This window comes from Elephantulus edwardii, unplaced genomic scaffold (assembly GCF_000299155.1).
Source record: "Elephantulus edwardii isolate Elephantulus edwardi_28Jun2011 unplaced genomic scaffold, EleEdw1.0 scaffold00019, whole genome shotgun sequence".
NCBI classification, from domain to species: Eukaryota; Metazoa; Chordata; class Mammalia; order Macroscelidea; family Macroscelididae; genus Elephantulus; species Elephantulus edwardii.
In genome coordinates this window covers 15329257-15354063 of record NW_006399769.1, presented here as the reverse complement: position 1 = coordinate 15354063, position 24807 = coordinate 15329257, and the positions used below count along the sequence as shown (strand labels likewise).

At 38.9% G+C, this 24807-nt stretch overlaps 1 protein-coding gene across 2 annotated transcripts in view; it reads right to left on the bottom strand.

The window, feature by feature from the left end:
• Positions 1-24807, bottom strand: part of MAP4K3 (mitogen-activated protein kinase kinase kinase kinase 3) — a 257922-nt gene that overhangs the window by 103557 nt on the left and 129558 nt on the right. For both annotated transcript variants that reach the window (XM_006882333.1, XM_006882334.1), the window contains exons 3-4: positions 22246-22336; positions 10658-10722 (exon numbers count right to left, since the gene is read on the bottom strand). In XM_006882333.1, the coding sequence (XP_006882395.1) occupies positions 10658-10722; positions 22246-22336 (156 nt within the window). The remainder of the gene's footprint in view (positions 1-10657; positions 10723-22245; positions 22337-24807) is intronic.

Genomic DNA, 24807 nt, shown 5'->3' with positions numbered 1-24807 from the left:
AGGGTGGAGGGACAGCGCAGAAGGGGAAGGTCCCCTATGAGGTGGACTGATTCAGTGGTTGGGGTAACTGGGATGGGTGTGTCGGAGATGGTGTGATTGGCACAGGACAGAGCAGAGTTTAGGGCTGTTGTACATAGGGTCGCTATAAGTCGCAAGCGACTCGATGGCACATAATAACAACAACAACATCATGATAGTGCCTTTTGGCCAGGGGTAAAGGTCTTTGTTTTCTTGATGTTGAGATGCAATCTATATTGAAAGCTGCAGTTCTTGATTCTGTGAAGCAAATCCTTCAAGTTCTCAATTTCATCAAGCAAGGTTAACCTGCATTAACATAAGTTGCTGATGAGACTTCCTCCAATCCTGATGCATAGTAATTGAAAAGATCATTGCTTGGATCAAGTGTACCTTATTCTCTAACCTGACATCCTTGTTCTTCAGAAATTTGGAGAGGTTCTTCACAGCAGATTCCTCCAATATAACATGTCTTTTTTATTTCTTGACCATGAGTATTGACAGTGGCTTCAAGTAAAATGAAATCACTGACATCTTCAATCTTTCCTCTACCTATCGTTACATTTTCTACTCACCTGGAAGTGAGGATTTCTGTTTTCTTGATATTTAGATGTATCGTCTGTAGAAGGTTATAATCTTTGATTTGCACATCACCTTTACTTTCTGCAAGCAAACTGTGGCATCTACATAACAGACTTATGTAACTTTCCTATTAAAAAAAAACAAAAAACAACTATGGCAGAAGTGACTGGAGACAAGTTCTGGGACTGCAACATAAAAAGCTTTGTTTCTTGTTCTCTGGGAACACTTGCTCTGGAGGAAGCCTGCTGCTATGCCATTAGGGCACTGAAGTCATCTCATGGAGTATTCAACCGGGTGAGGTCCTGAAACTTCCCAATACTCAAGAGCTGGAGCTTTCTGCAAACAATTGTGTGAGTGAAAGAACTTAAATTCTCCCAGCCTAATTAAGTCTTCAGATGACTGCTGTCCTGGAAGAGATTGCAGCCTCAAAAAAGGTCAAGGCCTCACCATTTCTGAATTCTTGACTTTCAGAAACTGACGATGCATGATCATTTGTTAAAAACAATGCATAACAAATATATACTTCTCCATTTTAAGATAACGAGAGAGAGAGAAAAGAAAAACTTGGGGAAATTAATGAATGTACACATCACATATGGTTAAACAAATGTAAATCTATCAAAGAGTAGTATATACTGTCATGAGAGGGTCAGGTGGTAGAAATCTGGTAAAGCTAAAAGAGCAAACAGAGAAAAATAGAGTTTAGGGGTTTTGTGTTAAGTGTGTAAGTTGTTTATATAAATAAAAAACAAATCAGAATTCTCACACACACACACGCACTTGATTTTTAAAGCCCCTTCTGACAGTGCTAAAAGTTCTTGGAATACAAATGATAGCTGGTTGAAATGGCAACCATCTTGGCAACCCAATGATGTAATGAAGTTAGAGTTCCTTCCTTCTTCTTTGGGGGAAAAACAGTGAAGTGGGATATTGTCAACAAGTGAGAAACAAAATCAGATGTCTAAATCAAATCATATGGCATAAGGGATGGAAATCTTAACCAATTAGAGGATTCTAAAAGATGAGTATGTGTAAAAAAAGTTCAAAGATTCCAGAGAAATACTAAAATTCTAAGGAAAGAAAAAAGTAGAGGTAGATTTGAAATAAAATAATGTCTGCAAATAAAAAAAAATATAGTCACCAAAAATTATAATCCAATCATGTACAAACCACAGCTTCAGAATCAGTGATGGATATTGGTGGATATTTGAGCCCAAAGGGCTCGATTTAAAGATTAAAACAAAACAAAAACAAAAACCCTACAAAACATGAAATTGAGTTTAACATATTTAGCAGACAGACCAAGAAGGAATAAGTGGAATCCCAGAAAGATATTAAGGGAGAAAATAAAATATGTATTATCTAACAGCAATGATTCATCCTGTGAAATAAGAGCTTAAGATTCTCGACATTGGGCTAACATTATACACTGTATTATATCATACTGTGCCATACAGTAGGGAGCTTTGGCAGGCATGCAGTAAGGACTTGTGCTGCCAACCCAAAGGCACGGGGCTAGAATCCCCCAGCTACTCCATTGGAGAAAGACAATCTCCTCCACATGATTTATAGCCTCTGAATACCTGCTTTAGGGTCAGCTACGAGTTGGTTCTGACCCAATGGCACAAAACAACAAACAACAACATGCCACACCACACCATACGTTATGTTATATTGTATCTTATCATATGTCATTAGTTTGCTTGTTTCCACGATCAACACTCTTGGTACCGCAGCCAGGATATCAAAAGATGAATTGCATTGAGAAAATCATCTATCAGGGACCTCTCTAGAGTAATAAAAAGCAATGACAACAGTATGGAGACTACGGTTTGCCTGATCTAGGCCATAGTCTTTGCAATTAACTTGCTATGCATCAGAAAGCTGGAAAATGACTAAGGATTATAGAAAGAAAATTGATGCCTTTGAGCTGTGATGCTGGAGAAGAGTACTGACTACACCATGGACTGCTAGGCGAATAAATAGGTTCATCCAGGAGAGGGTGAAACCAGGCTGCTCCTTGGAGGCAAGGATTTTGATGCTTTGTCTGACATACTTTGGACATGTTGCCCGGAGGGATCAGACTTTGGATAGGAGAGGAAGATCCTCCTTGAGATGGACTGAGTCAGTGACCAGGATAATGAGGGTAGGTGTGTCAGAGACAATAAGGTTGGCACAGGATAGAGGAGGTTTCAGGGCTATTGTACACAGGGTCACTATGAGTCACAAGTGACCCAACAGCACATAACAACAACAATTATATGTCAAAGCATATCACACAGGTATATAATGCAGTTCGCACAGGGTCCACACCATGTAGCGTCTGAGACCACAAAGCTATGTGGAGCCATGGGCTTGAACCCAGGTGGTCGCTGCTGTCTACAATTGGGCCTACTCCTTGGACACAGACGGAACCTGACCCAATGGTGTGGGTGCCCCTCCCCCCTTGGGCTACTATAAGGGGATGGGGGAGGATAGAAGCCAAGATAAGAGAGAGGCTTCGCAGCCCTATGAACTGAAGAGGCTTCCACTTCAACACTCACTACCTGTGCTCACACAAAGGGCTAGGAGGACCCTGAGAAGATGGTGGCCTTAAGGAAGAGTCCACCTCCTACCTCTCCTGTGTCAGTATCTCAACACAGGCGTACTCCAGGAGTTCACCACTACCACAAAGTCCAGCTTCATCTCCTTGATCATTAACATGACATGATCTCCCCTTCAAGAGTTTTCTTCCAACCCTAACTTAGGGTGGAGGGGTCAGACCTGGATCTCCAATGAACACAATAAGTCAGGAAGGGGGAAATACCTCCTGGCCCAATTCCAAGTTGGCATCCAAGAAGGCACCACCATCTCCCTGGGCAGAATTCCTGGGTTACAGGTGCACCAGGACACAGCGGTGATAAAGAACCTACGGAGCATTCTTTCCAGACCTGAGTGTGGGCAAAACTTTGAGTTGGAGGCCAGTTTGGAGCTATTTGTCAGTCAGTCACCAGTGGCTGGTGCCCTGCACACAAGAGAGCGTGTGGTGTGTGCTGTCTCCTCCCTACCACACACACACACACACACACACACAGAGAGGCTGAAAAGTGGAGGGGGTCCCAAGCACGCAGAGCTAGCAGCAGCTTTGGCCTGGACACAGGCTTCGGGACTCAGCAAAACAAGCATACAGGTTTTGAAGTCTCAATTATATGAGACCTGGAGCAAGAGCTTCAATACAACCTGATGAAGCAATAGGGCATCCACCTAAAAAAAAAAAAAAAAATAGGGCATCCACCTGGGTGAGAAGTCCTACAAACACGGCCAGTGCAGAGATGTCTTCAGTCACATCCAGGACTTCACCAAGCACTGGGCACACAGAAGACTGAAAAGGTCTACAAGAGTACACAGGTACAGCCAGGACCTCAGCCAGAGTCCAAACCTGCTACAGCACCAGTGGCTGCACACAGGTGAGAAGACGGAAAAGTCTTCATCTGGATCTCCATGCTCACCAAATACAGAGCATCCACACAAATAGGAGGCTATGAGAACATTCACATCTTCCAGCACCTGTGGGCCCACTGGGCAGAAAGTCCTTCAGTTGCAAGGCCTGCAACAAGATCTTCAAATAGAGAGCAGTATTGGGATAAGGTGAGACAACAGCACAGGGCCAATGAAGGCATCACAGAGAAGGGTTCTTCTTGTCTACCAAACTTAGCTGCTTCTCTCTCGTTCCAAAAAAATCATTTATAGTTGCTGGGAACACCACCACCACCTTATGGGATTACAGATGGCTAAGGACAGAAAAGTGGTTAGACACTATATTATGCAGCATATATCATTATCTGAAGGAATAGCAATTCAGAATTTACTAAACTTGAGGGAAAAATCCAAATTATGACAGAAGCAATTTAAGTAAAAAAAAATAAATAAACTCACAAAGACATTGGAAACGTAAGAAATGAAGAGGAAAAAAAATCTTAAAACTAATTAGATTTAGAAAGGCAGATTATCTGTAAAGGATCAACAATTACACTAACAACAGAACCCAATTAATTACTACAGAAGCTAGAAGATAATGGTTAAGTATCCTCACAAAGCTAACAGAAAACACAAGTCAACCTAGAAGACACTTTCTCTATTTATCTAAACTACTAATTAAGAGTGAGAGTCAATGGCTCAGTTAAGTTTACCATATATAATACCTTGCTGAGGAACTGCAAAAAGAAATTGATAAGTAGAGGAACAATAATGGTAATTAATCCAATGTAAAACAAAAAGCTAGACTGTGAAGAAGAATGTGGGATCAGGACTGGAGGAAGTCATCAACAGCCTGCAAGATGCAGATCTGACTTGCTGAAAGTGGAGAGGATATTAAGTACTTACAGAAAGAAGATGATAATCTTCAGGGTGTATTATAAAACAAACAAAAATCCTTAACAAATTTAAGGAACATAATGATAAACAGGAAATAAGTATTGAAATTGTTCAGGATTTCACTTTTCTCTGAACCACTGTCAACGCCAATGGAAAGAGCAGTCACTAAGTCAAATCACATACTACACTGGGTAAACCTGCTAAACTAGAACCTTTTCAATATGTTAAAAAGCAAAGTTTCCCTTTAAGAGCTAAAGTGTACCTGAGTCAAGCTATGGTATTTTCACATAGATGCAAAAGTTAAAAAATAAGTAAGGAAAAATAAAGAATAGTTGTCTTTGAAGTATAAAGTTGGTAAAAAAAGAATATACTAAGAACTGCTGGAGGCACCAGGAGAAGTTTTCAGTCATAATGCTACTTGAAACAAGGATGGAAAGACTTTGTATCACATACTATTGACAGGTTATCCAGAAGAAGGAGTCTCTGGGGAAGGACAATTCCTAGGGAAGGACTCAAGTTTGGTAAAGCAGGAGATGAGCATAAACAAAGGACCACTCTCAAGGAGATGGACAGACAAAGCAGCTACAACAATGGGCTTAAATGTAAGGACTAGTGGACGGACAGGACGGGGACAGTGATTTGTTCTGTTGCATAAGACATCACTGAGTTAGAATCAACTCAAGGGTATGTAACAATAACAATGAAATAAAAATGGGGGGAATAAATGTTTGTATTTATGAAATACAGAGATCATCAGCATTGTATACCGTTGAGTGGGAGCCAACCCACAGCTGACCCTCCAGTGGGTTTTCATAGACAGTTAATGAAACGGGGAGGAGACTGCCCATCCTTCCTTCTCCTGTGGAGCTGCTGGTGGCCTTGAATCACGTACCTTTGGGATTGCAGCACAGATTCTTGCCACTAGGCCACCAGAGCTCATAGATATTATAAGCTTCTAAAAATGTAGATTAGTCTGTAATTTTCAATTATGTCAAATATTTTTCGATTTTCATTAAAGTAAAAATACCACTAATAAAAAACATTTTTGCTACCTATAACCAGGAAAGAATAAAAATAGATGAATGGGACCTTCTAAGAATGAAGTACCTATGCACAACCAAAAACTTTTCCAACAGGGTAAAAAGGAAAACCACAGACTAAGAAAAAATATTTGGTAATGACATGTCTGATTAGAGACTTATATCTAGAATTTATAGAATATTCTAGCATCTCAACAAGATAAACAACCCATTTGCAAAATGGGCACAGGATATGAACAGACACTTCACCAAAGAAGACATTCAGATGGCACACAAACACATGTAGAAATGATGTTCAAAATCCCAAGCTGTAAGAGATGCAAATCAAAACAACTCTATCATCATACCCCAGTAAGAATAGCAAAATTCAACAGAGCAGCGAACAACAAATGCTGCTAAGTTTATGGAGAAACTGGAACCCTTATTCACTGTTGGTGGAATGTAAAATGGTGCAACCATTATGGAAGGCAGTATGGCACTTTTTCAAAAAGTTGGAAATAATATCATTTGACCCAGCTATTGCACTACTGGGAGTATACCCTAAAGAAACCAGAACTATGACCCAAACAGATATATGCACACCCATGTCTATGGTGCGTTGTTCACAACAGCAAAGAAATGGAAACAACCCAAGTGCCCATCAAGACATGAATGGAGAAGCTATGACTTATTCACAAAATGGAATACTACACAGCACTAAAACACAAGGAACTCATAAAATATACAAAATGGGTGAGTGAAATATCTCAGTCACAAAAGGACAAATACTGCATAAAGGCACTGTTATAAAACAGGACTTACATGAGGTTTGGGGGAAAACTATGAAAAGGGGATAAATAATGAACACTGCATTTAAATAGATGAGGGGAAGAGCTGTTTAAAAGAAATATGTATACTGAATTGAAACAGATGAGGGAGAGAAGAGTTTAAAAGTAATATATGATAGCATATTATGATTATCACAGGAATCCAGAATTAAGGTTGCATAGTGGAGTGCATTTGGAGCAGGGGTGGGGGCAGGGTCGAGGTCGGGGGATTGTAAACCAATGAAGTTTATCTTTTGCTTTTCAAAGAGAGGAGCGAACTGGGGCAAGGGTGGTAAAGAAAAAAGTACAACAATGAACGAATATCCAAAAATCTCTGTAAATGTTCATTAAAATAAATAAAATTTAAAAAAAGAAATATGATTAGGTATTATTTGCATAAAAATAGCCCAGAATATGAACTGCATAGCAAAGTGGACTAGGAGGTGGGGGGGGGGGGGGGGAATTGTGCAACAATGAAAGAATCTTTTTAAAGAAAAAGTGAACTGAAGGGGGTAGGGAGGAAAATGTGCAACAACAAATGAATGGTAAGCCAAGTTTTCTTTAAGCTTTTATTAAAATATCTATAAAAAATTTTTTCAAAAGCCAAAAAAAATTTCTGCTATTGTGAATAACACTGCTGTGAACACTGGTGTGCACAACTCCGTTTGTCTCTCCGTTCTGTTTTCCTTGGGGTTTATTCCTAGCAGTGGAATAGTTGGGTCATATGGCAACTTTATGCTCAGTTGTAATTTTTTCTTCTTTTTTACTAATTTACAAAATTTGAGTACATTGTTTTCAAGAAAAAATTATTTCAATTTCCCTCACCCCCCCATCAAATTGTATAACCCCATGATTAATCTCCCCTCTCCTGTACATCCTCATCCCTCTGTTTCCAACCCCTCTTGGATCCTTAGGCTCATTCTACAATAATGGTTTTATACAGTATTTATCCTATGGGACTGAATTAGTTCAGTCAGAAAAATGCTCTCCAGTCCCTTCCAAGTTAGGTAATAATTTACAAAATCATTGCTCCTGCGTGCTGCATAGTATTCCATTGTGTGAATGTACCATAATGTCTCAATCCATTCGTTTGGCAAATAGACACATGAAGAAATACTCCAAATCACTGGCAGTTAGGAGAGATGTAAATTCAAACCACAATCAGGTACCATGTCACTCCAGTAACAGTGGCAAAGTTTCACAGTGCAGCAAGCAATAAATGTTGGAGAGAATGTGGTGAGAAAGGAACTCTTATACACTGTTGGTGGGATTGTAAAATGGTACAACCATTCTGGAAGGCAGTCTGGAGCTTCCTCAAAAAGTTAAATACAGAAATTCCATTTGACCCAGCTATTCGACTACTTGGAATATACCCTGAGAAAATGAAGAACTGAGGCACAAACTGAAATTTGTACCAACGTTCACAGCAGCATTATTCACTATTGCAAGAACATGGAAACAGTCCAAATGTCCAATCGCAAATGAATGATTGAGAAATTATGCTCAGCTTTTTGAGCAAACTCCAAACTGCCTTTCAGAGTGATTATGCCATTTTACAATCCCACCAACAGTGTACGGAGAATTTGAATTTCTCCACATCCATCCTCTCCAACATTTATCGCTTGCTGTCCTGTTAAATTATTGTCACTGCTACTGAGGTGAGATAGTATCACATTGTGATTTTTTTTGCATCTCTTAATTGCCAGTGATTTTGAAAATGCATCTCCTCTTGTGTCTACTGGCCATCTGAATGTTTACTTTGTGAAAAGCCTTTTAATGTCTTTGCTCATTTTGTAACTGGGTTATCAGTCTTTTTCTTGTGGAAACCCTGTGGGATTCCCTGTTCTGAGATGGCACTGACAAATGTTTTTCCCAGTCAATAGGTTTCTTTTTACTCTACTAGTACAAGTATTTGATGCATATTTAATCTTTGATGGGACTTAATCTTTAAAAGTCATATTCATTGTGTGAATATACCAAAGCTTCTCTATCCATTCGTTTGTTGATAGGCTCATTAGGTTGTTTCCGACTCTGCTATTTCACACAATGGAATACTATGCTGCAAGGATCATACAATATTATTCAAAATGAGTGACCCTGGAGGATATTATGCTGAGTGAAATATCTCAGTCACGAAAGGAAAAATACTACATAGTAGCACTGTTGTAGAATGGGGCTGACATCAGGGTTGGGGTGAAACTGAGAAAAATTGGATAAATTATGTTTACTGCACTGAAACAGGTAAGGGAGAGAACAGTTTAAAAGCAATAAATGATTGAGTACTATGGTTATGAAAAGAGCCCAGAATGAAGGTTGCATAGTGGAGTGTACTCGGAGAGGGGAGAGGGGATTATATATCAATTAAGGAATTTTTCTTTTACTTTTCAAAGAGAAGAGCAAATGGTGGGGTGGCAGGGAGAAAAATGCAACAATGAATGAATGGAAATCCAAAACTGCTGCAAATGTCCATTAAAATTAATAAAACAAAATTTTTTAAAAAAAAGTCCTAGTCATTGATGTTATCCTCTTCTGGTTTTTTATTGTATTTGCCTTCTGGTTAGCTAGGCCTTCTAAGGTTCCTCCCATTCTGTCTCTTATGATCTTTACAGTTTGGGGCTTTGCTCCTAAGTTCCTGATGGATCTTGAGTCAATTTTTGTGTATGGTGTGAGATGTGGATTCTGCTTTAGCTTTATGTAGGTAGAAGTCCAGTTTGTCAGCATCATCTGTTGAAGAGGTTGTCATTTCCCCATTTGTTTCCTTGCTGAATACCAGCTGACCATAGAGAGATGAGTTAATTTCTGTCCTTGTCCCAGTACCATGCTGTTTTGGCAATTATATCTGTGTTATGGGGTGTTTTGTATGGGGGGGTATAGTGTGGTGTGTGGGTGTGTGTGTAATAGGTTTTGAGATCAGACAGTGCTTTGCTTCTCACTTCATTCTTGTTTTTTACAAGTAAACTTGCCAACTGCCTTTTCTATCTCTTTGAAAAATACATTTGGTATCTATATGGGAATGGCATTGAACAGGTAAACGGCTTTTGGTAGAATTGTCATTTTCACTATATTGTCTTCCTAGCCATGAACAGGGGACATTTTATTTAGGTCTCTTATTGTTTCTCACAGTAGTGTTTTGTAAAGGTCTTTATAAAGGTCTTTCGTATCTCTAGTTAGGTTTACCAGCAAGGATCTTATCTTGTGGTTGGCTATTGTAAATGAATGGATTGAGAAATTGTGGTACATTCACCCGAGGGTCAGGGAAGGAGAGGAAGACCCTCAACCAGGTGGACTGACACCGTGACTACTGCAATGGACTCTAGTGTGTCAAGAAGAGTGAGGATGTCACAGGACAGGACATGGTTCAGATCTGTTGTTCATATGGTTGCCATGGGTCGTACTCAACTCATCAGCACCTAACAACAATAACAAAGCACATTACGAAACAACAGCCCTGGTGACACAGTGGCTGAGCACGTGGTTGCTAACCAAGAGGTCGGTGGTTTGAAGCCATTAGCCATTGCAAAGCAGAAAAATGTGGAGAAAGATTTACTTCTGACTTCTGTAAAGCTGGTAGCCTCGAGAACCCTCATTTCACAGAGGTGCTTCTGGCTCAGTATTAGCCATCACAGTCACTGCATGTTTTCTAGAAGCCCGAGTTTGAAATTTTAGCAATGTGCGTTCTTCAGAATTAATACTTCACATATATGAAAGTTCCAACTTATAAAGTAAATGTTCCTTCCATTTAAATACATTTTAAGTACCTTTATAAATGTATACAGGACCGTCATAAAACCATTTTCCCCTTAATGTTTGTTTTAATAACATATTTTAAGAAATTCTATTACATTCCTATAAAAATCTTACCATGATAAATATCCTGTAAGGAACCACCTCCACAAAATTCCATGCAAATCCAAAGTTTATCTCTCCTATGAAGTGAAAAAAGCATGTATCATATTTTCATGATTAAAATGGAGTTTACCCTTATTCTAAGGTTTTATTACCTTGAAAGAGCACATAAATGCAATGTATGTTAAGAAAAGCTGTCTCTATAAGTAAATTAATTATTATAATGGGTTACTAGAAGACAATTCAAAGTTTTATTACTTAAAACATATCACTTGGAGAACATATACCTGTCACCACACACACTTAAACTACAGAGATCTTTTCTTCACATAAAAACTACTTTACACATTTTGTCCATTTACTCCCATTGACAGTACAATACATGTTAAATGCTAATTTAAGAGTTCATATTAAAAGATCTTACAAAATTACCATGATAATAAAGGAAAACAGATACAGTACATCACTTTGACAGCACTCTCATCAACTATACTTTCATATCTATGGATTCAACAGACCATTCCAACATAAGTTCCGTTAAAACAGGTCACTTATTTGTTTTCAGAAAGCTTTTAAACATTCACATTCTAAACTACTCAGATGGTTCACAAAATCTAACATATTATCTGGTCCTTTAGAGAAAATGGCTGTTTGCTTCTGCTTTAGACTAGATTACTACAAAATTGAGGTATGTGCTGTGGGAACTCAGACAAGACACAAAGGAGAATCAGGGGACATTTTATGGTGGATGAACCAGAACTGACTCAGTGACAGTGGGTTTAATATCTGATTTGGGTTCTGACAGATGACTGTGCAAAAGAAATGGAACATAAAAGAAGATGCTGCATTTGAGAGACTGTTCATGCTTTGGTGACTGGAGCACTGCTGCCTAAAGAGCCGATGGCAAGGAGTGAGGCTGAAGTCACCCTGCAAGTCAAAGTCTGGTGTGCAGGCTCCTCAGAGCACTTACCTCTCTATCCAGATGAGTTCTAGTTCGTACATGTCTCTCTTAAAATGTGCAAACAAGACTCAAGTATTATTCTGAGTGTAGAGCAAACACTGCATTAAAAAAATGAAGCTGCTGTCAGGAACAGATCACATATAGCAGCAATGGTAGAATTAGTTAGACGCGAGCTTTTTAGAAGAAGTGAGATGACTTGGTCAAGGACCGAATACAAAAAGGGAAGGAGGCTGTCAGTGAAATGGTAAGCTAAATTAGTATGTACATTAACGTGCTATTCCAGAAGCTATAGCTCAATGAGATCTGAAGAGAACTGAAGTCACCCAGGGGCTGTATGCACAGGAGCAAACATCACTGAAGCTGAGGCAGGGCAGCTGATAGTGGTAAGAGCTAGCTGTCCTTATGGCATGGTTTTAAGAACTCTCAGAATGGGTGTCTGGAACCAACAGATGTATGGCTTCATCCAAAATGAGGAAAGCACTTGTGACTCTGCTTGCTACAGAAGGCCAAGCCTAAATCTCCCCAGAGTTTAACAATGATCTTTGTTATGTAAACACTACAATTTCATTAACTTGGCTGATAGCTACTTTCTGTTTCTTAGCAAATACATTAATTTCTTAGCAAATACATTAAATTGGTGGTTCACAGCTTGAAATTAACAAAAACCTCTAGATGTTTGCTTTTTCGTGTTTTTTTCTTCTTTTTTATATGTGAAGAGTAGTTAAACCAGTCTCCTTTCCAAAGCTTCATCTTTATACTTAAGCTGATTCACTGAAACTAAGCACAGGACTTTTTTCTTGTTTGCTAACTGTATCCTTATAATGAAAACCTATCTCTTTGTTCCTAACATGCACCTTGCTAGCTCACTCTCAGGTGAACAGAGCGGCTGCTTCACTTGCCATATCTGCCCAAGGAGATTTTTCACGTCAGATACCTGTTCTAAGTTGCTACGGAATAGGTACTGGGACTTTTAACTTACCAAAACAAGTTCAAGGATTGTTTGGTGTCTACTTATTAATATAAAAATTTTTGTAAGGATTAACAAAATAGCATGTAAATTGTGAAGTAAGTGATCTGATATATAGTAAGAATTCAAGAAATATAAGCTATTTCCTATTCCTTTTGCTACACTTTATCTTGGCATATATTTATGTAGGAACTCTTGACCTTACTAAATTACATGCCTAATCCACAGGCTGCATCTCAGGCAATTCAAATCCACCAATAGTTCTGCAATAGGAAAATGGGTTGTGAGATCTGATGGAGGGTCAATATGAACCAGAACTGCTTAAGTATGAAGGTTCTGTAAAAAAATATTTATGTAAGTTACCTTAAAATTGTTCCTGAAACTTAAAGATGTAAATAAATAAATTTGAAACTGTGCAACAATTAAAGTTTTTTTAAAAAGAGAAAATCAAATGGGGGGTGGGGGTGGGGGTAGGGATGAAAATGTACAATGAATGAATGGAAATCAAAGTTCTCAGTAAACTTTAGCTAAAAATCTCAATAAAAAATTTAAAAGGGGGTAATAAAGAAGAGAAATAAAGGAGAGAGAAGTAGAGTAAATTTATTTAATACTAGTTGTTAGTAATAATATATTACTATTATAATAATATAACGGATTAATAATTTACCCTTGATCTTTGTTCAGGAAGGATCTTCACTATCAAGTTCAACTCTTAGTATTTTTTAGAAAGCACTTTTTTCTTCCTTTGCAAGCTGGCTATCTCCTGATTGCTAATCTTTTTGATATCTCATTCTGTCAGGAGGTACACATTGATTGACAGAAGCTGGCAATAACATTTGCTTATTTTCCTGTATAATTAGGTATAATTTATATAAATCTAGAAGTTTAATGATAAGGTATAATTCATATAAATCTAAAAGTTTAAACTCATTTAAAATGTTGAGCTGCCCTATAATTAGCTACTCACCTATCTTACGTATCAATTCCTTCTTAATACTTTTCCTTACCCTTTAGTTTGGAAACAATTTTCTGCAGAGGAGAAAATGGATGCAGGAAATGAGTATGCTGCTTTTTTAAATATGTATTTTGATACTAAGCCATCTTCCACTGTAAATTGGTCTAATATCGTTTATTCTCTTGTTTAAATATGGAATATTCTATGTAAAATGGCTTACAAGCTTACAGGCAAAAGAGAGGGGAACACCTCTCAAGATTGTATTTAAAAAGTCTAAATTAGCTTAGGGAGCCACGGTGGCTTAGTGGTAAGGAGTAGCACTGTTTACCGAAAGGCACGTGGTTCAAATTCATCAGCTCCTCTGTGGGAGAAAGATGGGGCAATCTCCTGTGTGATTTACTGTCTCTGAAAACCTGGAGGGTCAGCTATGGTCAGTTCCAACTTGATGATACTCAGCAACAACAACAAATTAGTTTACATTTATAATATTCTGTCTCCTTACAGTCTGGAGGATAAAAAGCTAGATTATTCCGTAATTACTGAGGGAAAAATGACTTCTAGTTGTTCCATGAATGTCTCCTTGACATGATAAATTAATACTTCTTTCAGTTATCCACAAAGTTGTCTATACAACAGAAAAGAACTTAGATCAACCAGCCAAGTTAATTCAGGTCAATAAATTATAAAATCCTCTTCTTTGGGTAGCTGAAATAAAATTAACCACAGAGGTAAAAGTTCTATATATCAATATTAATTTTTTCATTCAACAGTCTTTAGAATTCTCTAAGTATATAAAATTATCTTTATTTCTTTCAAGAAACAGAAAACAGACACAAATAGTCATGTTTCATATAATGTCCAGTTTACATTCTGTGGATACTAAGCCTTCCTAATATTAAATCTCATCACTGAGTTTCAGCAGATTTTCCCTGTTTATGTTTTTCTTCTTTTTGATAGATCTTTCACAAGTTTTCTCAATGGGCTAGCAGTCTCTAAAGAGTCTTGTCCTACTAAAATTTAGGGATGTAATTGGTTTTTTTAATCAAATAAGCTATAATATGACAAGTTATGAAAAGTCAAGATATACTGCAACAAAGTTGTGTATCTCAGTTCTGCCTGTATTTCCAAGAGTGTGGTCTGTATCAGTACAAATAGAAGGCAAAAAACAAAACAAACAAACAAACAAAAACCACAAAACCAATAAGAGGAAACATTAACTATAAAACTGGTGAAATCCAAATGAAGTCTGTTGGTCTGGTTAATAATGTTGCACCAGTGTTATAATTTCTCAGTTCTGACAAGTTTTAATAAATAATTATATATAATAATAACAACATTAGATAAAGATGAGTAATGAATATACATGAATTCTTTGTACTATCTTTGAAACTCTTCCTAAGTCTACAACATGAAGCTGCCCTGGTGGCACAGGAGTTAAAGTGCACTGATTATTAGCAGTTAGAATCCACCAGCTGATCTACAGGAGAGAGCAGCGGCAGGCTGCTTCTGTAAAAATGACTGCCTTGGAAGCGCTCTGGGGGCAGTTCTACTCTGTCGCAGAAAATTAAAATTTATCTATTTTTAAAGAAAGAGAACAGCTAGCTATAAACAAAAGCCACTGAACTGTAATCTATATTTCCACATTACGAGCATTCAGTCACAATTGTGTTTCCAATCCCAGCCCTGTCTATGACTCTAAGAAAAAAAGTTCTCCCAGTTCTTATGTAACTAAAATAAACACCACTTCTTTCCCTGTAAAAAATATAAAGGATTAATGAAATAAACTTAACTGAGATCTTACCCCCTCCATCTCAAAATCAACCTCCACAAAACATATACCTACCTTCCTGGTAATATACCTTTCAACAGGTAAGCCCAACACCCCTAATAAATCCTAATAACATAAAAAGTTTCATGTTTCCTAATGTCTGAAGCCTTACCCATCTACAAACCACATCATTCCCCTTTACATTCTATTCAGACTAGGTATCACTGGAATATTTTTATTTTGCGGTCAGGTGTTTATTCCTTTGGTTCCTATTTTCAAAATAATGCTACTTATCCTTTTATGCAGTAGGAAGCGGTGGTAGTCTGCTTCTGGGCAGATTACAGTTTACAAATCCTATAGGATAGTTCTACTCTACCCTATATGGTTGCTATAGAACAACTCAAAAGCAAAGAGTTTAGCTTTCGTAATTCTTTAAGAGCTTATTAGAGAATCATATCTTTTGTGGGACTTTCTCTGTATTCTCTTAACCTGGTAAGGTTAGACATTTTCTCATCTTCCCCATTCCTGTGCCTCATTTTTAATCCCATCCCTGTATCTATGAGGTTGCAATTATTTACCTGTGCTTATTTAATCCTACTGGAATGCAAAATATTTAAGGAAAGGACCAGTTTTTATACAGTAGCAAGCAGTATCCAAATGAAACAAAATCCATCACCATTGTGTCAAATCTGACTCCGGTGACCCTGCGTGTTCCAAGGTGGAGCAGAGACGCATGGAATTCCCATGGCTGTAAGCTCCCGTGGAGTGGTCTGACGAAGTTGTGCTAGCAAAAGTCTGCACCTCTCTGGCAGTTCAAATTCACCAGTGACTCCACGGAAGAAAAGACAGAACCTTCAATACAGGTTACACCTCAGTAACAAGAAACAAAATTCTAGAAACTAGACCGAGACATGCAACATCATAATTCTCAAAATTTCATTGCTGTTGAGTTGGAACTGACTCATCAACAAGATGGACTGACAGTGACTGAACAATATGCTTGAGCATGTGAGGACAGGACAAGGTTTCAAACAATTGTTAAAATAAACTCCTTATGAGTCAGATGAGTCCACTCAATAGTACGTGACAAGCATTATTCTAAAGGACCATTGGTGGTACAGTGGTTAAGTACTCAGTTGTCAATCTAAAGGTTAGGAGTCTGAATCTTCTCAGCAACTCAGTGGGGGAAGAGAGCTGGACATTTGTTTCTGCAAAGACTGTTCTTGGCCGTTGCTGATGAGTCAGAACTGACTCACAGGTGAACCTCCAGTGGGTTTTCAGAGGTTGCAAACAGCACAAGAGGAGACTGTCCATCTTTCTCCTGTGCAGCAACTGGTGAATTTGAACAAGCTGTCTTTGGGTTGGCTGCACCATTTTCTATTCACTAGTCCACTATAATGCTCCCTTCTGTAAAGACAGTTCTTTTGTTAGGTGCCGTCAAGTTTGACTCACAGCAACCCTATGAATAGGCAACCTGAACTTTGCCCTAGCCTGTGCCATCCTCAGCATATCTGACACACTGGAACTGTGAAGCAACATGTCAAACCGTCTCACTGGGGGTCTTTCTCTCCTTTACTGATTTTCCATTTTTCCAAGCATGATGTCCCTTTCCAAGGAATAACCTTGCCGAGCTATATGTGCAAAGTACAAGACAAAGCTTTGCCATCTTTGTTTTCAAGGAGCACTCTGGCTCCACCTTTTCCAAGACATATCTGCTTGTTTGTTTTTTTTTTAACAGTCCATGGTATGTTCATTCAAGCAAGCATCAAGTCATGTTCTGTCATCCTTAGTTCTTTGTCCTGTTCTTTGATGTGTAGCAAATGACTGTAAAGACAACGGCCCTAAATCAGGTGCACCTTAGTCTTCAAATGGACTGACATGACTTCTCCTCAACCTTTTGGAGAGGTCTCTGACAACAGACTTGCCCAATGCACTAAATCTCCTCACTTCCTGACTGTTGGTACTAGGGGTGTTGAGTTTTGTTCCAACCACGATTAAATTACTAACAGCATCAATCTCCAACTGTCATACTGTTGACTACTGGTTCTGTGGTGAGAACTTTTGTCTTCTTGATGATGACATGTAATCTATATTGAAGGCTGTGTCCTTGACCTTCTGCAACAAGTGTTTCCTATCATCCTCAGTTTCAGAGAGCAAACTTGAGTGTGCAAAACACTGGATGTTGATGAGTCTTCCTCCAATCCTGATGCCACATTCTTCTTCAGAGCATCCAGCTTTGTGAATTATTTGCTCAGCATGAAGACTGAATAGGTAAAGAGAAAGAATACCACCCTGACACACATCTCTCCTGATTTTTCAACCATCCAGTATTCCCTTGTTCTGTTCAGACAACAGCTTCTTGATCTAGGTACAGATTTGGTATCAGCAAAATAAAGTGTTCTGGGATTCCCCTTCTTCCAAATGTTAGCCATAATTTGTTATGAGCCACACAGTCAAATGTCTCTGTACAGCCAATAAAGAAAAAACAGGCATTCTTCAGGTATTCTCTGCTTTCAATCAGGATCCATTTGACATCAGCAACGATATCCCTCATGCTGCAGCCTCTTCTAAAACCATTCTGAACTTTTGGAAGTTTCCTGTCAATGAACTGTGTCAGTTGTTTTTGAATGATCTTCAACAATATTTTGCTTGCATGTGATAGTAATGACATTGATCGATAACTTCCACATTCTGTTGAATCACAATTCTTAGGAATGGGGACAAATATGGATCTCTTCCAGCCAGCCAGCCAGCTAGGTGTCCTCCAAATTTCCGGGTAAAAGCTAGTTAGCACTTTCAGGGTGGCATCTGTTATTTGAAATGTGTCAATTAGTATTCCATCAATTCCTGGGTCTTTATTTTTTTACCAATGCCTTCAGGGCTGCTCAAACTCATCTTCCATCATTATTGCTCTTGTTCATATATACTTCCTGAAATTTTTCAGTGTCAATTCTTTTTGGTACAGAAATTCTGTGTATTTCTTTAATCTCAAGGATCTCTCAGTTTTGCAACTAGAAGCTTGAATTTGTTCTTCAGTTCACCGAGTTAAGTTCTTGCCTTTTCTATTCTCTGACTCCAGCTTTTTTGCACATTTTGTTTTAATATTTTCCTTTATCTTCTCAAGCTGCCCTTCCTTAAAAATCTGTTTAGCTCTTTTACTTTTGTAACTCATGTTTTGGCTTCTCGATGCTTTAATGCAATTTTCACAGTCTCTTCTGGCATCCATTTGGTTTCTTCTTTCTCCTCCCTATTTTGTAATGACCTTTTGCTCTCTTCATAAATGGTATCGCCTATGTCCTCCCACAGATATTACAGACCTCAATCACTGGTGTTCAAGGTCACAAACTTGTTCTTGGAATTCAATTCAATTGGGATAGACTCAATGTTCTATTTTAGCTATTGAGCAAAATTAGAGACTTAGCGGTCCATGGATGACAAGGAGCTCAAGCCAGGCCCCACTGGGATCCAGAGGCCCTGGGCTATGGTTTGCTGGCATTTGCAGGGGCACCTACAGACATGAATTCAGTCCTGTAAAGATTTTTATGTGCCCTCCAGTTTATTGAGACTCATAGCAACTCTATGTACAAACGCTCTGAATCCAGCCATATCCTGAGCCATTCTCACTGTCTCCAACACACCTACCCCCATTATCTCAGTTACTGGATCAATCCATCTCATCTGGGGTCTTCCTCTCTTGCACTCTCCCTCCACTCTTCCAAGAAGGGTGTCCTTCTCCAAGGACTGGTCCCTCTTGGAAATATGTCTAAAGTATGAGACAAAATTGCAAAATCCTTGCCTCCAAGGAGCAAGCTGGTTTCTCCCTCTCCGGGAGAGAACTATTAGTTCTACTGGCTGTATGTTCAATACTCTGCTCCAGCATCACAACTCAAAGGCATGACAATTCCTCTGTGGTCCTTAGTCATTGTCCAGCTTTCTGATACATCCCAAGTAACTGCAAAGACCATGGCCTGGTTCAGGCGCATCTCAGTCTCTAGACTGATCACTGCACTTTAGCACTTGGAGATGTCCTTGACAGCAGACTTTCTGAATGCAATTTATCTTTTGATTTTCTAACTGCTGGGCCAAGAGTAATGCTTGTGGAATCAAGCAAGCGGAAACTGTTAAACTGTTAATGATCTCAATCTCTTCTCCATCTTTCATGGCGCTACCGAATGATGAAATTTTTAGGTTTTTTTTTGATTACTACCTAAAAAAATCCTTTATGTTAAAAAAAACAACAACCCAAACCCAAAAAACAACCCTCACTGTCACTGAGTCAGAACCAACTCAAAGCTAACCCTTCTTTGGGTTTCCAAGTCACATCGGAGAAGATTGCTCATCTTTCTCTCCCAAGAGCCACTGGTGGATATGCACTGCCAGAGAGAAACTATGTTCAGGTTAGCAGCACCACTCCTAAGGGACTAAGCCACCAGATCTCCCCAGAAAACTCTAAAAAGTAAGTTCTATTCTGTCCTGCAAATACACTGTACGTCAAAAATTGACTTACTGGTACAAGAAGTATTGCTCTAAACATTTAACGTGCATTAATCCATTACATTTTGCCAATTAGCTATGATGAAACTACTATTACATCCTTTTAAAGTTGAGAAAACGGAGGCACAAGGAAGTTAAGCAGTTTTGTCATAAGGCACAATTTAAAAAAAAAAAAGCCCTCTCCCCTAAAGAAACCCACCACAAAAATATTCTTAACTGGCTCTAAAAGAACCTACTGAAAATGTTTAAGTCACTGGCTTGGGGTGGGGGCTGGGGGTGGAGGCAGACGGGATCTTGCCCCAAGTGAAATAAATAGAAAAATCACTTTCAAGTCGGTTCTGACTCATAAGAACAAAACAGAATTGCATCAAAGAGTTTCCCAGGCCGTAATTTTTAACAGAAGCAGAGTGCCTTATCTTCTGGAGAACAATGGTTTGTGCAAACTGTTATCTTTTTGGTTAGTAGCCAAATGCTTTATAATCACTCTGCCTCAAGGCTCCTCTTTCCCCTTCTATAAAATGTTGTTGCTATGTGCCCTCGAGTCACCTGTGACTCATAGAGACCCTATGTACAAAAGCTGTAACTCTGCTCTATCCTGTGCCAATCTCACTTTCTCTGACACACCTACCCCAAATACCCCAGTCACTGAATCAATCCACCTCACAGAGGGTCTTCCTCTCCTGTGCCGTCTCTCCACCCTCCCAAGCATGATGTCCCTCTCCAAGGATTGATCCCTCCTTGGAACATGTCCAAAGTATGTCAGACAAAACTACAGAATCCTGGCCTCTAAGGAGCAGCCTGGTTTATCCCTCTCCGGGATGAACCTGTTTGTTCTCTTAGCAGTCCACGGTGTAGTCAGTACTCTTCTCCAACACCACAGCTCAAAGGCATCAACTCTCTACCATGACTAGTCATTTCCCAGCTCTATAAAACAGGTTAATTCATTCCCTCAAAAAAACAAACTCAAGCTCATTGTCATCTAGTCAGAACCAACCCATAGCTGACCAAGCAGTAGATTTTTGTAGACTTTAAATCCTTACAGCATCCTTTAAACCCACTCCTTGACCTTAATGAAGGTGGAACAACCAAAGGGCTGGACTAGGTTGGCTTTTCACAGGCAGCAAAGATCAGAGGGCAGAATTCTTTAATCTTTTCCATCAGCTATGCTCATATGAAGAAGCCCTTGCAGTACTGTACACAATGTATTGAGTTCCTGACAGAAAGGTCAGCAGTTTGATCTACTAGCTGCCCCTTAGGAGAAAACCAATTTTCTGCCCCACATAAAGCTTTACAGCCAATGTAACCTGACGGAGGGTTGTTATGAGTCAGACCAGATGACAGTGGGTTTGGTTTTTGTTTTTATGGTCATATGACGAACCCTGGTGGTGCAGGGGTTGAAAGTCCTCAACTGTTAAATAAAAGCTTGGCATTTTGAATTCTCCAGTGGCTATGTGAAGAAAACCTGAAAATCTGCTCCAGTAAAAATTTACAAACTAGGAAACTCTACAGTGCAGTTCTTTTCTGTCACACAGAGTCAATATGAGTTGGAATCAACACAAAGGCATGTACAACCCACTGCATGAGAAGAGAAAGTGTTTTGTACCTCAGAATGAGAGTCTTCAATACACCTGTTTGTATACTTTTAAGCTGCTATAGCATTATCAAACTGAAAGAAAATTATTTTTTACTATCCAGGAAAATACTCTTCTATTATCCCCTTGAAAAGAACTTTGAAAACACTTAGGTACATGTTTCCTCTTAGCATACAGGAGTGACTGGGGTAAAAAAAATCTCAAGGTTTTTCCTACAGTCATGCCTGATAAAATATGACTGGGGGAACCCAACTAGGCCCTGCTAAAACAAAGCAGGAGGAAAGAAATACATAGCTCTTTTAAGGTCATTAAGTCCCTAGGAAAAGAAGAGGCCACTGAAATAAATTACAGCACCTAGTCTAGTTATCCGGAAAAAAATAAATGAGAGAAACGGTATAATACTCTGAGGCTGAGGTGAGTAAGGTGAGGAAGTGCTTCTAATAAACACATACCAGGGAGAGATGCTCCTGATTCTCTAAATCCACCCAAGTCTAGAAGAAAGGGGCAGCTGAATAGAATATTTAAACTCTAAATAGGCTAACCATAAAAGCCAGGTTTTACTTGACAGCTCCACACTAAAACCACATCTAGAATTCCAGTGGTAAAAAGCTGCACTGCAATCCCAGAGGCATACAGTTTGAATGCACCAGCTGCTTCGTAAGAGAAAGATAGGCATACTGTACTGCCTCTGAAAACCCACTGGAGGGTAAACTATGAGTCAGGTCCAACTCGATGGTACATCACCCCAACAACACAGTACTGTACAGATTTAACATAAGCAGGTGCTAAATAAAAAATTCATTCACATGAAAATATATCCTCTGATACTAAGCTAATTACTATTTTTCAAACTAGAAACAATGTACCTGAGATAACTTCCAAAATAAGCCACAATATTTGGGTGTTTACAGTCTTTCATCATAATAATTTCTTGCTGCACAACTGCAAAGTCTTCTCCTAGAACAAAAAATAAACATAAGGAGTGTTCGTTCAGTAGGTAAATTTCAAAGTACACATTTATTTCATAGCATAATAATAATGTTATTAATACTACTTTTCTCAGTCTTGGTTTAAGAGAACATACAGCATAGTGATTAAGAACACTGTGGAGTTTATCTTTCAATATGACTTTCCTAGCCATTGAATTTGACTTTACTATGGGGGTGGGAAGGAATATTTGAATAGGGAATTCCACAAGGGAACTGGCTATTCTCACCAATTCCCAAGAAGACTGGCTAGACCCGCCATTAAATTGAACAGATCCAGCAGCACAAAGAAGCAGCGTCAAAGGATGAACAGCAGTAGCAGCCACAGCAGAGACCCAGAGACCTGGCATGGGAGGAGACCTTAACACTGCTATACCTGTGGAACCAGAGCTAAGAGCCTTTGCTCAAGTATGCTAGACAGCTGGGGGTGGGGAGAGCCAATATTGGCAGGACTGAGAACATTGTAACATAGGCCTAAAGGCATGAGGCTCAAGGTTGAGGTCCTTGTAAGCACATTTCAGAAACCATCCTGATTGTATTCGGCTACTAACCTGGACTATAACTTTTTGGCTCCCTCAATATGTTTCTGTGAGCTATCTCATTAGGTCTTGATCCAGTAAGGTAGTAAGATTCGTGCTGACATGAGTAGAAAGAAGTATGGGAGCATGGGGGATATGTGTGACCTCATGAGAATTGGTTTTGTATTGCTGATGTTGTTGACAGGAACGGTTCCCCTTTGTGAAGTTGGTAAAGGTCAGATATGGCCATACCTTTGTGGCCCTGGCTCTTTTTACAAGCAGAAATTGTGGCCACAGACTCAATAAATTCAAACTCTGACTCTGTTCCTTAACATGCTATATAAACTGTAGCAAGTTAGTCTCTACCAGTTTTTGCTACCATAAAGTAGGAATAGCAGTAATAATAACAACAATAACCTGATGGTGCAGGATTAGGCAAGGTTCTAATATGCTGTTCACAAGGCTGATACAAACTGTCAACTGCTATTAGTCATTAACTTGAAGGCACCTAACAACAACAACAAACATCTCATAGTGATGTTGTTAGGATTAAAAGAGTTGATGACATATGTAAAATGCTTAGAACAGTGCCTGGACAAAATAAGTACTGTAAAAGCATTAGATATTACTGACACCATGGTGTAGATATACGCATCATGTTTTATGTGGAACAGTGAATCATGACCTGATGGAACTCAATGCCCAAAGACACCTTACTGCCCTTACAATGAAAACAATAATGGAGAAGAGACTATGTGTCAGGTTCTTAATCCCTGGATTAATTGTGGATATGGTGCTGCTGTGTTGAAATGAGGATTAAGAGTTTAAAGAGAGCCAACAGTAATAAAGAAAAAGGTTCAAGCTGTGTTGAAGGTATTGACCAAAAAAAAATAAGGCTTGAGGAATTGAAGGGATACCAACTGATATGTTTCAACAAACAGATCCAACCTGGATAGGCTCATCAGTTTATGTAAGGAAATTTGGATGACAGTGTCTGGCTAACTAACTGGAAAAGATTGACTCAGTATTACTGTTCCCAAGAAGGGTGAACAAAAAGAATGTGGAAATTACAGAAAAAATATCTTTAATTATCACATGTAAGCAAAATATTATTGAAGGTCATCCAAAATGAACAGAACACTGCCAAAAGTTCAAGTAGCATTTAAACCAAGATGTGCCAAGAAATCTGAAGGACAACTACTTGGTCAACTGACTAGAAGAGATCTATATTTATTCCCATTCCAAAAAAAAAGGGTGACCCGAAAGAGTATGGAAATTATTGAACAATATCACTAATATAACATACTAGCAAAATCCTGCTGAAGATTATCCAGAAAAGACTTGAACAGTACACTGAGAGAAAACTACCAGACAAACAAGCTGGGTTTTGAAGAGGGTGTGGCACTAGGGATATTATTGCCAATGTCAGATGGATCTTGGTAGAGAGCAGAGAGTACCAAAAGAATGTGTATCTGTGTTTCATTGATTACGCAACGCCATTTGACTGTGTGGATCACAATAAATTGTGGCTAACCTTGAGGAAAACGGGAATCTCAGAACACTTGATCATGCTTATATGAAACCAATACTTAGACCAAGAAGCAGTCCTCAGAACAGAGTAAGGAAATACTGCATGGTTCAGAATCAAGAAAGGAATGTGTCAGGGATGCATCTTATCCTTTTACCTTTTCAATCTGTATGCAGAACAGATCATTCAGGTGGCAGGTCTTTATGAGGAGGAGTGTGGCATCAAGATTGGAGGAAGAATCATTAACAAGCTACAATATGCAGCTGACACAAACCTGCTTGCTGAAGTTAAAGAAGACCTGAAGCACTTGCCGCAAAAGATTAAGGACTGACTGTAATCTTCAATATGAACTGAAGCTCAACATCGAGAAGACAAAGATTCTCACCACTGGGCCAA